Source organism: Coregonus lavaretus (assembly GCF_964263955.1).
Source record: "Coregonus lavaretus genome assembly, contig: HAP1_SCAFFOLD_1294, whole genome shotgun sequence".
Classification (NCBI taxonomy): Eukaryota; Metazoa; Chordata; class Actinopteri; order Salmoniformes; family Salmonidae; genus Coregonus; species Coregonus lavaretus.
The window spans coordinates 47,501-61,477 of NW_028160574.1; the positions used below are offsets into that span (position 1 = coordinate 47,501).

General features: G+C 41.7%; 1 protein-coding gene across 2 annotated transcripts in view; it reads right to left on the minus strand.

Annotated features, from left to right (window-relative positions):
• Positions 1-1,820: 1,820 nt before the first annotated feature.
• The window catches only part of LOC311121662 (guanine nucleotide-binding protein subunit alpha-13-like), a 44,465-nt gene continuing 32,308 nt past the window's right edge, over positions 1,821-13,977 (minus strand). The window contains exons 2-5 of one of the 2 annotated variants that reach the window (XM_084196118.1): positions 3,658-4,734; positions 3,385-3,486; positions 2,713-2,829; positions 1,821-2,616 (exon numbers count right to left, since the gene is read on the minus strand). In XM_084196118.1, coding sequence (XP_084052244.1) covers positions 2,588-2,616; positions 2,713-2,829; positions 3,385-3,486; positions 3,658-4,729 — 1,320 coding nt within the window. In that variant the 5' untranslated portion in view covers positions 4,730-4,734 and the 3' untranslated portion in view covers positions 1,821-2,587. Of the gene's footprint in view, positions 2,617-2,712; positions 2,830-3,384; positions 3,487-3,657; positions 4,735-11,215; positions 13,899-13,977 lie in introns of those variants that run through there. The other variant, XM_084196119.1, reaches the window with a different exon arrangement.

Below are 13,977 nucleotides of genomic sequence, written 5' to 3' on the forward strand. Positions count from 1 at the left end.
GGAAGGCAGGTGGGAGGAGGCGAGATCAGGTACGACTATTTTAGCCAATGAGAGGGCAGATACGTGTGTGAACAACAGGCGATAGAGATGGATGGAGGACTCATCTTTGTGTCTGTGACAGCACAGGCAGCGCCATTGAGGCTACCTCCATTTTAAAGTAGTACATTTTCTTCTTCTTCATTGGCTGATTGCTCCCAACTCAGGAATCCCCACTGAGTTGACTACTTTAAAATGGTGGAAGCCCCAATGGCCACTTTAAAACGAGTTATATCCATGATGAGTCTGCTATATATCTCTATGACAACAGGTACAACTCGGATATAAAGTCGTTTTTTTCCAAAGTTGCCGAAATGCCACGTCCACGTCCACTTATATCAGTGCATTCGTAACAACCTAACCATTTCAAAACGTATATTGGATCAAATAAGCCTCATGTAGCAAATTAGCAATTACATTTTTTGTTGACCAAATTCGACACCGTCTCTCATTGACCTCTATACAAAAATTCCTCAATTCCTGAACCCCAATGTTAGGCCACGTCCCACAATGCTGAAGTTCAGGGAGGAGGAAGATGATGATTCTGTGCCTGAGAAATTCTATGTTGTCCTTGAAATGTTTACATTTTTAGTCATTTAGCAGACGCTCTTATCCAGAGCGACTTAGTGAGTGCATACATGAAGAAGCCTTGTAAGAAATGGCCTTTAATTTTTGCACTTGACATTACACACCTACACATAAAATACAATAGTAATTGATGGTTTTTGTGTTCTCTACTTTTCATAGTAAAGTCAAGCCAGAGAGACTCACTCCCACTCAAGAGTGTCTATATAACGACTAAACAAGCAGCTTTTGATTTTCTGTCAGTTTTGTCATTTTATCTTATTTGGCATTTTTATTTTGTACCTTAAAGGTATGTGACGCCCCTCCGCACTCACATTCACTCTCGTCGGCGTGTATTGGTGTTGGGGGGGAGCTAACTCCTCAGATTGAGGGAGAAATGTTTCGACATGTTTATCTTTTTTTATTTTTTATAAATCACTATTTGTGTGGTTAGGGATGTGTGTCCCAGCGAAGTCAACACGCAACCATGGTAACACGTTTCATGAGATTTAACGACCCTGGAAGGTCATGGGTTGTACGTGTATGTCTCTGCGTACGTGTGCTGGACGAATGTTACTCATTACTTCGCCCACTTAAGTTTCCTCTCCTTCATTCTGTCCATCACTTCACTCAATCCTCCTCTCCCTCCCAACAGTTAAACCCCAATCAACAGGAGAGAGGGAGGAGAGAAGTGTCTGTAAACTATGCTCATAAATTGACTGAATGAACAGACTGAAGGCCTTAGAGAGAACACAGCTGTCTGTTCTACAGTTTGTCTTGTGTCTTGTGAGTGAGGCCTTCTCAACCCTCTGTATTTCAGCCCTGGTCCTGAGGACCCGTATGTCTCTAATGACACCCTATGCCTGTGATAGTGCACTACTTTTGACGAGCTTATGTGGCTCTGATCAAAAGTAGTGCACTTTATGGGGAACAGTCATTTCACTCAGGAGTGCCTAAGGACTTGGGTTGATATACTAGGCTCTTTCTGCCAAGGAGTGACACATTTTTACTTCATTACCCTCATTTTCACTGTTTACTTTTGTTTGTCTCACTCTGTACATGATTTGTATAGTTTTTTTTATATATATATATATATAAAAAATGAAACAATATTGATACTTTTTTGTAAAGGAAAAAAAAGAATGTAAAACATGAGAATTAAGTTGTTTTTTTGTATTCTGTTGGCAATGAAGTGTTCCAAAAGAAATCGTTACAAAAATACTGTCAGTTCAGTTTTAGTTTGTGTGTTCACTACAACAGAAAGAGAAAAGTCAATAATAAATTCATTTGGAATACAATCATAAACAGGCACAGCTTGATTCATTTGAAACTTAACCTTTCTCCAAAACATTTAGTATTGGTAAAACATTCACAGTCCGTTAAATACTGCATGCACACACACCGTAATACTTGTTATAATAATACTTGGGGCAAGTTTGTCTCATGGCTGGTCAGGATTTTACATTCAATCATTTGAGTCATTGCTACACACATTAACGCATTGTCAGTTTAAACAAAAACAGTCCAACAGTGACACTTGCTGGACCGGCTGGGAGTCCTTAAGGAGTGCTGGTTTAGCTTTGGTGCTGTTCTCACTAGTTTAGAGAGAACACACAATTCATTTTAACTTGTCCTAGAAAAAGTGCTGTAACCTTGAGGTATCCTTCCCTTTCATAAACAGTTAACGAAACAACAGAAAATGCAACATAAATACTTTTCGATAAATAAAGAGTTGTACACAAGGTCTACAAGATATTAAAACTTCAAACTGAAATGAGACCATTTCCCTCAGCACCTCAGTGTTGCTTCTGTATACATCTCATCTCCTTTCACACAGAAGAATATATGTATAGAGCCAAAGCGTTTTTCACCATAGCTGCAGCTCGTCAAATATGTCTCCTGTTGGAAAGGATTTCTCCACCACACCACTAGGGGCGCGCTCCCAGAGTGAGAGGTTTCGCCTTAGTTTGACCCCTACTGCTGGGGCTCAGTGGTACTTCCTCCAGCGGTCATGCTCTATTGAGGGAAAAACACACAATAAAGTCAGTAAGCATAGAAAGATAAAGAAAGTCAGTCAATATTTTCTGAAGAAAGTGACACACACACACTTACTGATGTGTGGGTAGTGCCAGGTGTAGCCCAGGATGCAGTATCCTGCTAGCAGCATGGCCACTCCTCCCACTCCACCTTTCCTCACATCTATATACCTCCTGTAGTACCACTGCCATCCTAGAGAAAGAGACAGAAAGAAAGAGAGAGAGATGGTAGATGAGAGTTGGACCTAAAAAAGATATAATGGGATACCCCGTTCAAAGGTGCTTACATTTTGTCTTGCCCACTCGCCCTCAATGGCACACATACACAATCCATGTCTCAATTGTCTCAAGGCTTAAAAATCCTTCTTTAACTCGTCTCCTCCCCTTCACCTACACTGATGACTGAAGTGGATTTAACAGGTGACATCAATAAGGGTTAATAGATTTCACCTAGATTCATCTGGTCAGTCTGTCATGGAAAGAGCAGGTGTTCCTAATGTTTTGTACACTCAGTGTACATTAAAAGTTGTTTCCACCATTTTCACCTCAACTCAGTAGCCGGTAACTTCTTAATGTTTTGTATACTCAGTGTATGTGATCGTATACAGATGTAAGAAGGTTTGAAATGATTATGTTTTAGTCAAATATATCTGGGGTTCTTGCGGCCCCCTGACCATCCGCTCAAGAAACAAAAATCCTCCTGCGGCTGAATCTAGTTGATGATCCCTGGTGTAAGGTGTCCTCCTACCACTGTTCAGGGCTTGCACTCCATTTCTGGGGTTGCGGGGAGCTCTGGTAGCGATCCAGCCAGGCAGTTCCTTCAGCCTCACCTCCCCTAGAGACAGCGTACCTACAACACAACATGCCAGTCAGTTAGTGATGGTCTCATCATCTACATGGAGTAGAGATGCCAATGGTTAACCAGTTAGTTAGTGATGGCCTCATCTACATGGAGTAGAGATGCCAATGGTTAACGGGCTAGCCAGCCATAATACAGTAGGACCAGAGAAACACTACAGACCCATTATCCTCTGCTCAGTGCCATACTTCATGGTGTCGAATGGCGCTTTCTCCCTTGTCACGCTCTGATTGGCAGTTGCTGACTCCGTTCTCGCGGAGGTTTGACCGAGGTCAACCGTGAGCAGTCTTCTGGTCTTGTTACACAGATAGTCTTTGTTACGATCAGCAGTTGTGGTCTGAACACGGTCCAGCACTGATGAAACATGGTTGACCGTGAGTAGTCCCCTGTTGCTTGTCTTGCTGCGTAGACTGTCTTTATTGAGGTCAGCGGTTATGGTTGGATTATGGTCCAGTGCGGTTGTCTTGCTGTACAGCCAGTCAGGTTTGAGGGTGGTGTGGTCCTGGATGCTGGGTCTGGGCTGACCACTCCCTGAACACTGCAGCTTCTCTTCTCCTTCCACCTCCTCTCTACTGCTCCCCACCTCCACCTTCCAGAAGGGTCTTGCTTCACTCTGTGCCCCTGATAAAGATTCCTGGGATAGTGTGGCAGCAGCTATGGCGGCTGTCTGAGTGGATAGTTCAATCTGCTCTCTCAGTGAAACCTTCTTCTTAGAGGCAGCTTTGGCTTTAGTGCTCAATGGGGCTGTAGCAGGGACTGGGGCTGCTTTGAGTTTGGCTATCGCTTTGGGTTTTGTGTGGGTCTTGGCTGGATCTTTTGCCAGACTGTCCTTGGAGAGAACCAAAGTCTCATCAAGGAGCTTCTGCCGTTTCTTTGAAGTCGTTGATGACGAGGAGGAGGAAGGTGACGGTGCTTTCTTACTGTTTTTAGTAGTTGTCAATGATGATGATGTTTTCTTACTCTTGGTTGTAATTGCCAATGGTGATAACGCTGGGGATGGAGACAAAGATGATGTCTTCTTACTCTTAGTAGAAGTTGTTGATGGTGATGAAGAAGACAATGATAACGATGTCTTCTTGCTGTTCTTGTCTGTGATGAGGTCAGGTGGGCCAGGAGGAGTCTGGGAGCTTTGTGTTGTCGTGGCGACCGGAGCCATCTTGCATCTGGGAAGGTGGCTGTTCAGTCTCTTGAAGTTTTTCCCACAGAACGGACATGTTTCGCTGGAGGACGACATCACTGCTGGAAAAGAGAGAAGATTGTAGATTATTTAAATATTATGTTGTTATTATTGTCTGACAGAGTTTGACCATATTGACACAAAGGATTAAATTACCTCCAATAACTTTCTAGCTTTAATATGTTAGAGAGAAAAAAACTCAATATAATCTATACATTAATATGTAATACATGCATTACTTTTTTCTCAATCAAAAGGGATAATGAGTTTGATGACCATTATTAGGCTTTTCTAGTCTGCATAGCCAGAGTCCTGCTCCTGACAATGCCATCTTGGTTTACATAACCCGCATGACATGAGTCTTGAGTGAATTTGAGAAAGAATCAGATTCAACTTGACTTGCCCTTTGTTGGTTGCTTGAACGAAACCAGCACCACTGCAACAGCTTCTAATGTTTATCGTCTTCTTGACGAAATGTAAACTTGTGTCAATTTACTGTACGCATGGAACATTGTGCGAACAAGTTGGTTCAACCGTAACATTCTGAGTTTTTTTTGTCTGCTAAATACTTTTGGAAAAGACCCCTTCGGTAGCACAAGTAAACGCCTGAGTAAATTAGCTAGATTATTCCACATCGAAAATATTTTCAGCACAGATAAAGCTTTAGAAATGTCTGATATTACTTTTTAAAAACGAACTGTTATTGCACTCGTTACCGATACAGCAATTGGTTAGAGTTGTAACGATAAAAACGACACAATAAATAGTAGTCTAGAGAAAGTGGGCGTGGTTGTTGAGAAATAGACCTTTGCTGACCCCTAGTGGAAACTACAGCCACAGATAGAACAATGAGACAGATATTTCACCGGATGTATAAATGTGAAACATCCGCTTGGCGTTTCCAATCCCTACCAAATATGTTGATGAGAGGAAGCCCAGTGGCCGGCAGTGGGAAGGCCAAATCAAACGAAACGCGAATAGAATACACGGTAGTGAACGACAGAAAACAGTCGGGCCGCGAGTGTCAACGCAGTCAAAACGCGAAGCAAAGCTCGTTCCGTTTGATTTGGCCTTTAGAAGATGGAACGAGGTGGATTTGGGAGGACATTCTCCAAATGTTCTCATCTATGAAACATTTGATCTCAATACAGTTTTCTGTTCCCAACACTAGAATCTGTTACGAACAGAGTGGACTAAGGTTTGTAGACTTTACACTTTGCCAAAAATTGCGTTGTTTAGAAGGAGTGCAAGGGCGAATTTAGTTATTGTACAGGCGCACTTCAAGGTAGGCGTTTTGCTAACGGAAATATGCAAATAACGATAGAACGCCCCCAACAGGATCTCGCTAGCTCTTGCTTGGCTCTGCACACCTCCTTGTTTGTTCTGCCGACTATGATTCATTGTTCCCATTGAAAACCAAAGGCTATGGTCCATTTTGGGTTAGTTATAAACATCCTTGCTACAGCTCCAGTGAACAGAGAGATTGGAACCAAAGATTATCCTTTCTATGCAAGTAAAGTACATAGGATAAAACATGTCATGACAGGCCTGATGGAAACAGAAGATTTGTCTGTAAACTTTCCAAATATCGACAAAACAAAATACGCTAGACAAGGTGGGATCTTTTTGTGTCAGTAAAATTAATTATGCGAGAAACGCTTGTATGCACAAATATTTATATATTATAAACTGGATGGTTCGAGCTCTGAATGCTGATTGGCTGACAGCCGTGGTATATTAGACAGTATACCACGGGTATGACAACATTTATTTTTACTACTCTAATTATGTTGGTAACCAGTTTATAATAGCAATAAGACACCTCTGGGGTTTGTGGTATATGGCCAATATACCACGGATAAGGGCTGTGTCCAGGGACTTGCGTCATGCTTAAGAACAGCCCTTAGCCGTGATATATTGGCCATATACAGTGGGGGAAAAAAGTATTTAGTCTGCCACCAATTGTGCAAGTTCTCCCACTTAAAAAGATGAGAGAGGCCTCTAATTTTCATCGTAGGTACACGTCAACTATGACAGACAAAATGAGAAAATAAAATCCAGAAAATCACATTGTAGGATTTTTTATGAATTTATTTGCAAATTCTGGTGGAAAATAAGTATTTGGTCACCAACAAACAAGCAAGATTTTGGGCTCTCACAGACCTGTAACTTCTTCTTTAAGAGGCTCCTCTGTCCTCCACTCGTTACCTGTATTAATGGCACCTGTTTGAACTTGTTATCAGTATAAAAGACACCTGTCCACAACCTCAAACAGTCACACTCCAAACTCCACTATGGCCAAGACCAAAGAGCTGTCAAAGGACACCAGAAACAAAATTGTAGACCTGCACCAGGCTGGGAAGACTGAATCTGCAATAGGTAAGCAGCTTGGTTTGAAGAAATCAACTGTGGGAGCAATTAATAGGAAATGGAAGACATACAAGACCACTGATAATCTCCCTCGATCTGGGGCTCCACGCAACATCTCACCCCGTGGGGTCAAAATGATCACAAGAACGGTGAGCAAAAATCCCAGAACCACATGGGGGGACCTAGTGAATGACCTGCAGAGAGCTGGGACCAAAGTAACAAAGCCTACCATCAGTAACACACTACGCCGCCAGGGACTCAAATCCTGCAGTGTCCCCCTGCTTAAGCCAGTACATGTCCAGGCCCGTCTGAAGTTTGCTAGAGTGCATTTGGATGATCCAGAAGAGGATTGGGAGAATGTCATATGGTCAGATGAAACCAAAATATAACTTTTTGGTAAAAACTCAACTCGTCGTGTTTGGAGGACAAAGAATGCTGAGTTGCATCCAAAGAACACCATACCTACTGTGAAGCATGGGGGTGGAAACATCATGCTTTGGGGCTGTTTTTCTGCAAAGGGACCAGGACGACTGATCCGTGTAAAGGAAAGAATGAATGGGGCCATGTATCGTGAGATTTTGAGTGAAAACCTCCTTCCATCAGCAAGGGCATTGAAGATGAAACGTGGCTGGGTCTTTCAGCATGACAATGATCCCAAACACACCGCCCGGGCAACGAAGGAGTGGCTTCGTAAGAAGCATTTCAAGGTCCTGGAGTGGCCTAGCCAGTCTCCAGATCTCAACCCCATAGAAAATCTTTGGAGGGAGTTGAAAGTCCGTGTTGCCTAGCGACAGCCCCAAAACATCACTGCTCTAGAGGAGATCTGCATGGAGGAATGGGCAGAAATACCAGCAACAGTGTGTGAAAACCTTGTGAAGACTTACAGAAAACGTTTGACCTGTGTCATTGCCAACAAAGGGTATATAACAAAGTATTGAGAAACTTTTGTTATTGACCAAATACTTATTTTCCACCATAATTTGCAAATAAATTCATTAAAAATCCTACAATGTGATTTTCTGGATTTTCTTTTCTCATTTTGTCTGTCATAGTTGACGTGTAGCTATGATGAAAATTACAGGCCTCTCTCATCTTTTTAAGTGGGAGAACTTGCACAATTGGTGGCTGACCAAATACTTTTTTCCCCCACTGTATATAACGCAACACTGTGTTTCGTGTAGGCTTACCCTGGCGTGTCGTTTTGATAACCGTGTAAATCTCTCTAGGACAAGGTGTTTATAGTCCCCTGTAGCTCAGTTGGTAGAGCATGGCGCATGCAACGCCAGGGTTGTGGGTTCGTTTCCCACGGGGGGCCAGTATGAAAAATGTATGCACTCACTAACTGTAAGTCGCTCTGGATAAGAGCGTCTGCTAAATGACTAAAATGTAATAAAATCCCCTATGGGAAAAATTGGTGGAAAAACAATTGCAACCATTTCCCTGTTTGACCGCTAGGTTTATGGGTATTATGACACCTCCACTGTGGAGCTCGATCAGATGGAAACCTAGCTACTGAAATTAAGTCTTCAAAAATGGAAGGCAGTCGGAAGCAGGCAAGATCAGGGCTGTGGCGGTCACAACATTTCGTCAGCCGGTGATTGGTCAAGCAAATAACTGTTGGTCTCACGGTAATTTACCGTTAATTAACATAAACACATTTAGCATCTCCTGGCTTCCCCACACAGCCTACAAGCCACTGATGCAGACCTTTGGAACGTCTATAAAAATCCATGTAATATAGCCTACACCTTCACAATAAATCCATAATTTATTTTAGACAGGTCTAAAGAAGCATGATATGAAGAAAATGTAGTCTATTTCAGAACAGAATAACATACTCTGAGTTGTCCTTATGTTAGGCCCTGATCTGGCTATGCCATATGGCTGTGGGCTACACTAGTTCATTTAGCAGACAAGATTTGCTTAGAATTCCGTGGCATTATTTTATATTATTTCATAGTATGAAGTATACAATTGAACAAAGCTGAATAAAATAGAAAGGATATTTTCTCCAAACGATTTGAGGGAGTGCGCACACGCGGCGATTCTGTGTTGAGCGGTTAACAAGGAAATAGGTACTCCTATATAGGGTTGTTGCCGTGACCGTATTACTGCCACACCGGCGGTCACGAGTCATGAAGGCAGTCAAATACCATCAGACCGTTTAGTCACGGTAATTAGGATTCTCCAAGCTCTGATGCTGCTGATGGTCATTAGTAGCCTACCAAACTTGCCAACTGCCTGGTACTCAGCTCTCTGTTGTCCCTCTAATCACTCTGACATCAATGAAAACGTAATCGAAAATCTAATCAAACACTTAATGAGAGTCCATTAGCTCATGTTGCGCAACATTTCTATAGGCTATGCAACTGTGTGAGAAAACAGTTTTGGTGGCCTCTATTAAAAAGAGGAGGATCCCATCAGCTTTCTATAGGCTAGGCCTAATATATTTACTTATCAACTTTCCTAATATTAAGCACATTGCTTATCTTTACAACAGGAGTATAGCCTACCTGGCTGGCATGAAAATGAACCATGGGAAAAGCGTCCTCCATTCGCTATTTAAGTGCATAGATTACATGTATTTTTCCCAGCTGCCCCTGTTTCGAGACAGGTGCATGATAATGGTCCATTCTAAATCAAAACAAATTTCACACAATTATATTATTTAGTATATGTAAAGACAAGATTAAATCAAGAATAGTCTGATGGGTGACAATATTAGCCTATCACTTGTGAATTATATATTATCACTTATGAATGACGCCCAGCTTGTGTGCGGTAAGGCAAGAAACAGCGCATGCCTTTTTTTGGCAACTTTTTTAAATCATAGTTGCACACCTCATGTAGCCTAGCCCATAGGCCTATATTTTTTGATAAGGTTTGTGTCACAACTGAAGTGGCCAAATAACTTCTTAAATTTAAGCACATGAATCCGCTTTACAACGGGTGTAGAGCCTAACTGGCATACATAAGCAGTTTAAAGTTTGGGGAAGACATTTTTCACCATAGAAATGCACCTTCATAATAAAAGCATTACAAGCATAATTGCATTTGTGATTACATGTCATTTATGCACTTAAATAACGAATGGAGGACTCTTTTCCCGTGGTTCATTTTCATGCCAGCCAGGTAGGCTATACTCCTGTTGTAAAGATAAGCAATGTGCTTAATATTAGGAAAGTTGAGAAATAAGTATATTAGGCCTAGCCTATAGAAAGCTGATGGGATCCTCCTCTTTTTAATAGTTTATCACTCTGTTTTCTCACGCAATTGCATAGCCCATTGAAATGTTGCGCAACATGAGCTCTCATGAAATGTTTGATTAGATTTTCGATTACGTTTGCATTGATGTCAGAGTGATTAGAGGGACAACAGAGAGCTGAGTACCAGGCAGTTAGCAAGTTTGGTAGGCTACTAATGACCAGCAGCATCAGAGCTTGGAGAATCCTAATTACCTTGGCTAAATGGTCACAATGGAATTCGACTGCCTTCATGACTCGTGACCGCCGGTGTGGCAGTAATATGGTCACTGCAACAGCCCTAGACAAGATCAGGTGGGACCATTCTAGCCAATGAGAGGGCAGATACGAATGTGAACAACAGGCAAAACTATTTCCACTAGTTACCACAGCCACAAAATCTAAATCGTTAAAATTCATGGGGGGAAAAAACATGCTTTTTGGTCTTAATTTAAGGTTAGGCATAAGGTTAGCAGTGTGGTTAAGGTTAGGGGTTAAAATCACACTTTTGTATAGAAGATACATTGTAGAAATAGGTGGGGTTGACGACTGTGGCAACGTGTTTTTTCTCAAAGTTTCTGGGATATCACATGTCCTACTCATATCAGTACACTTGTAACAACTTAATCATTACAAAACTTCTATTCGATCAAATATTTTTTTGTTAACTAAAAAACGGCATCTGCTGGAGAAGACAGATTTTGGGCCCAGTTATTCCTGTCGCTTCGCCTCTTACTCTCTGCAACACATTATACCAGGGTTTCTCAAGGTATTGTCAACTACCAGTAATCATCAAGCCCTTGGATAGTTGAATCATGTGTGCTAGTGTTGGGCTGGAGCAAAAAATATGCACCCTGGGGAGGCCTCTGGTCCAGACTTAAGAACCGCTGCTTTATAGTCTATGGGCTGAATGAATGACAAATCACACTTTATTAGAACAATGTGTTTTATTGTGAAAATTAGTGGCATTAAAAAAAGAATGCAGATTGTTAGAGAAAGAAATGACAGATGTCCATAGTCTGTTCATTGACAAGGCCAACAATGAAACAGCGATCAGCTAATAATCAGCCTTTTTTTTTTCTCATTTTTTTTTTTTACAGCCATTTACACATGGAAGTAAACAGTTTTATATTACAACTAAGGCATCAGGGCCCAGTTTTACAAAACTGTTATGCATAAGAAGCTTCTTAAGATAGTTCGTAAGTGCAATTACTCAAACGTTTCATAATAATTCATGATTTTCTTACAAACTTCTTAACTATCTTCCTGAAATGATTGTCGCTAGGAAACTGAGCTAGCTAGCAAGGGCAATCATGTTAGCATATTTCTTACCGAGATTACTGGTCTAAAATGTTTTATTGGATTTAAAACTATACTGAAACTTTCAGATTTAGTTTTGAGTCAATAAACATGTTCAATTGCTTTCATTAGCTTATTTTCTCACTTCCATGAGTTTAAGACAAGGGTTTAGCTGTCTTGGAATTAAGAACATTTCCAAGAAGAAATCCAATAACTTTATTTTCAAGAATCTAATTTCTTCTTAACTATTTTCTTAGGACGAAACATTGGAAGAAAATTATGAACATTTGCAAGAACCTTATTGAGGAATAGCAACTTTTCATATGTTTATTTTTAAGTATAAAGTTACGGAAAAAATGGCACTTAAGAAATGTCTTCTTACAAGGTTTTGTGAATCCGGACCCAGGTGTCAGTCTGTACAAGGCCAGAGCCAGAGAGAGGCACAGTGGAAAGACAGACGCGTCATCTCCGTAGCGAGAGAAACTAGGATCAGTTGATCCTTACAGATAGAAAAGGCACAGTGCGACTTGGCAGGAGAGAACCGCTAATCTGGAGTCAGTCTCTAGCTGTCTTTCAGCACTATGAGGTGGCGTACCTTACAGTGTCAGCATACCTATAAACACTATGAACATCAACGACAGGTTACAGTATGGAGCGGAAACAAAAACACATCCGTCATCATGATTTTAAACTAAAAGATACATTTGAGTCAGTCTGTACAACTATAAACATGATCACATTCATTAGACAGACAACCTCACTGACCAACACAACGTCCCTGTACAAGGCCACCAATGGGAAGCGAGGAGAGGGAAGGAGGAGGCGGTACCTTTAACTTGTCGTGGTAACCTGGTCCACGTTCCGTGGGGGCAAAACGTTATAGAACGTTCAGACAGAAATTAACACACATACGTATCTACTTGAAAGTTCTGTATCGTTGCGCCCCAAATGAACGTAGCCCAGGGTCTGAGACACGCCCCCTCTGCTCTTCTGGGTTGTTTTCATTAGGGCACAATGCAGAATTATTTTTCAAAACATTGTGCAATGGAAAAAGAAAACAAGCGTTTCTTATTGGACAAGTTCAGATAGTATCTCCCCGTTTCAGCCTGTTTTATTCCACTTCGTGCTTAATGAATACGTTCCAGAACAGGTTCTCACAGGAAGACATTTAACTAAAAAAATCTAACGCTTCAACCTGGGATATACACTATAGAACGGGGGTATTCAAATCTTACCCTACGAGGTACGGAGTGCTGCTGGTTCTGTTCTACCTGATAATTAATTGCACCCACCAGGTCTAAATCAGTCCCTGATTAGAGGGGAATAATACAAATAAAAAAGCAGTGGAGGTCCAGATTTGAATTTGAGGGGTAAAGACAATAGATGACAGACCTATGGACAGACTGATTATTACAACACGATAATGACATCCTTTATAGAGTGACCTCCGTACAACCCTGAGATAACAATACTAGCTAATCGCCCAACTGTGTGTGTGTGTTTTGTGTCCTTACAGCAGAATTACATGATAACTACCTGGGAATAGAAAGGTGGAAAATTGTAAACTGCATACACACACATTAAAATGCATAGATTATAAAGGACATGATTGATTACATGATGGCTAACGCCAAGACTTAAGGCTAGAAAGGTACACACACACGCACACAGTGATGAAGGGTTATTAAGACGTTGTATGAAGGCGTTGTGGTTTCTGTCAGTCACACAGCTCTCAGATCAGTGTACAGGAGAGGGGCTATGACAGCATGGCAGGCTTCAAAACTGATCCAGGGCAGTGCTTATTATCCAGCGTTCAATCATGTCCCTGGCTCCTAGAAGGTCAAACTGACCTATAGACCATCCACTCAACACAGTGCAGTAAAAACCAAATAAAACCATCTAAAAACAACAAAAGTGGAATATCAAGGTCCTCCCCAAGGCACTGGTGTCCTCAATCCGGTCCTCTTTTGAAGGTGAGAGCAGTACTCGATCAGGTCCTCTTTCAGGTGGGAGAATAAGTCCTCTCTGGGGTCCTTTTGGAGGCTGGTTCCTCTCAGGTCCTCTCTAGAGGTCATAGGTCACTGGAGCATAAGCTGTTTGAGGTTTTCATGGAGGATGGTATCCTTGACGTCTCTGAACACCAGGCGGATGTTCTCCGTGTTGATGGCTGTGGTGAAGTGGTGGTACAGGGGCTTCTGTGTCGCGTCTCTTCTCTTCCCCCGGAAACAGTCCACTAAGAACTTCTGGACGTCTGGCAGGCTGTGGTCCGGCCCCGTGTACTCTGGAAAGTATTTCTTCAGTGAAATGTTCGAGACCTGCCGGGAACAGGGATCAGATCAACACAAAGTTGAAACGTTTATTCCCCACGGGCACAGAATACAACAGGTGCAAATC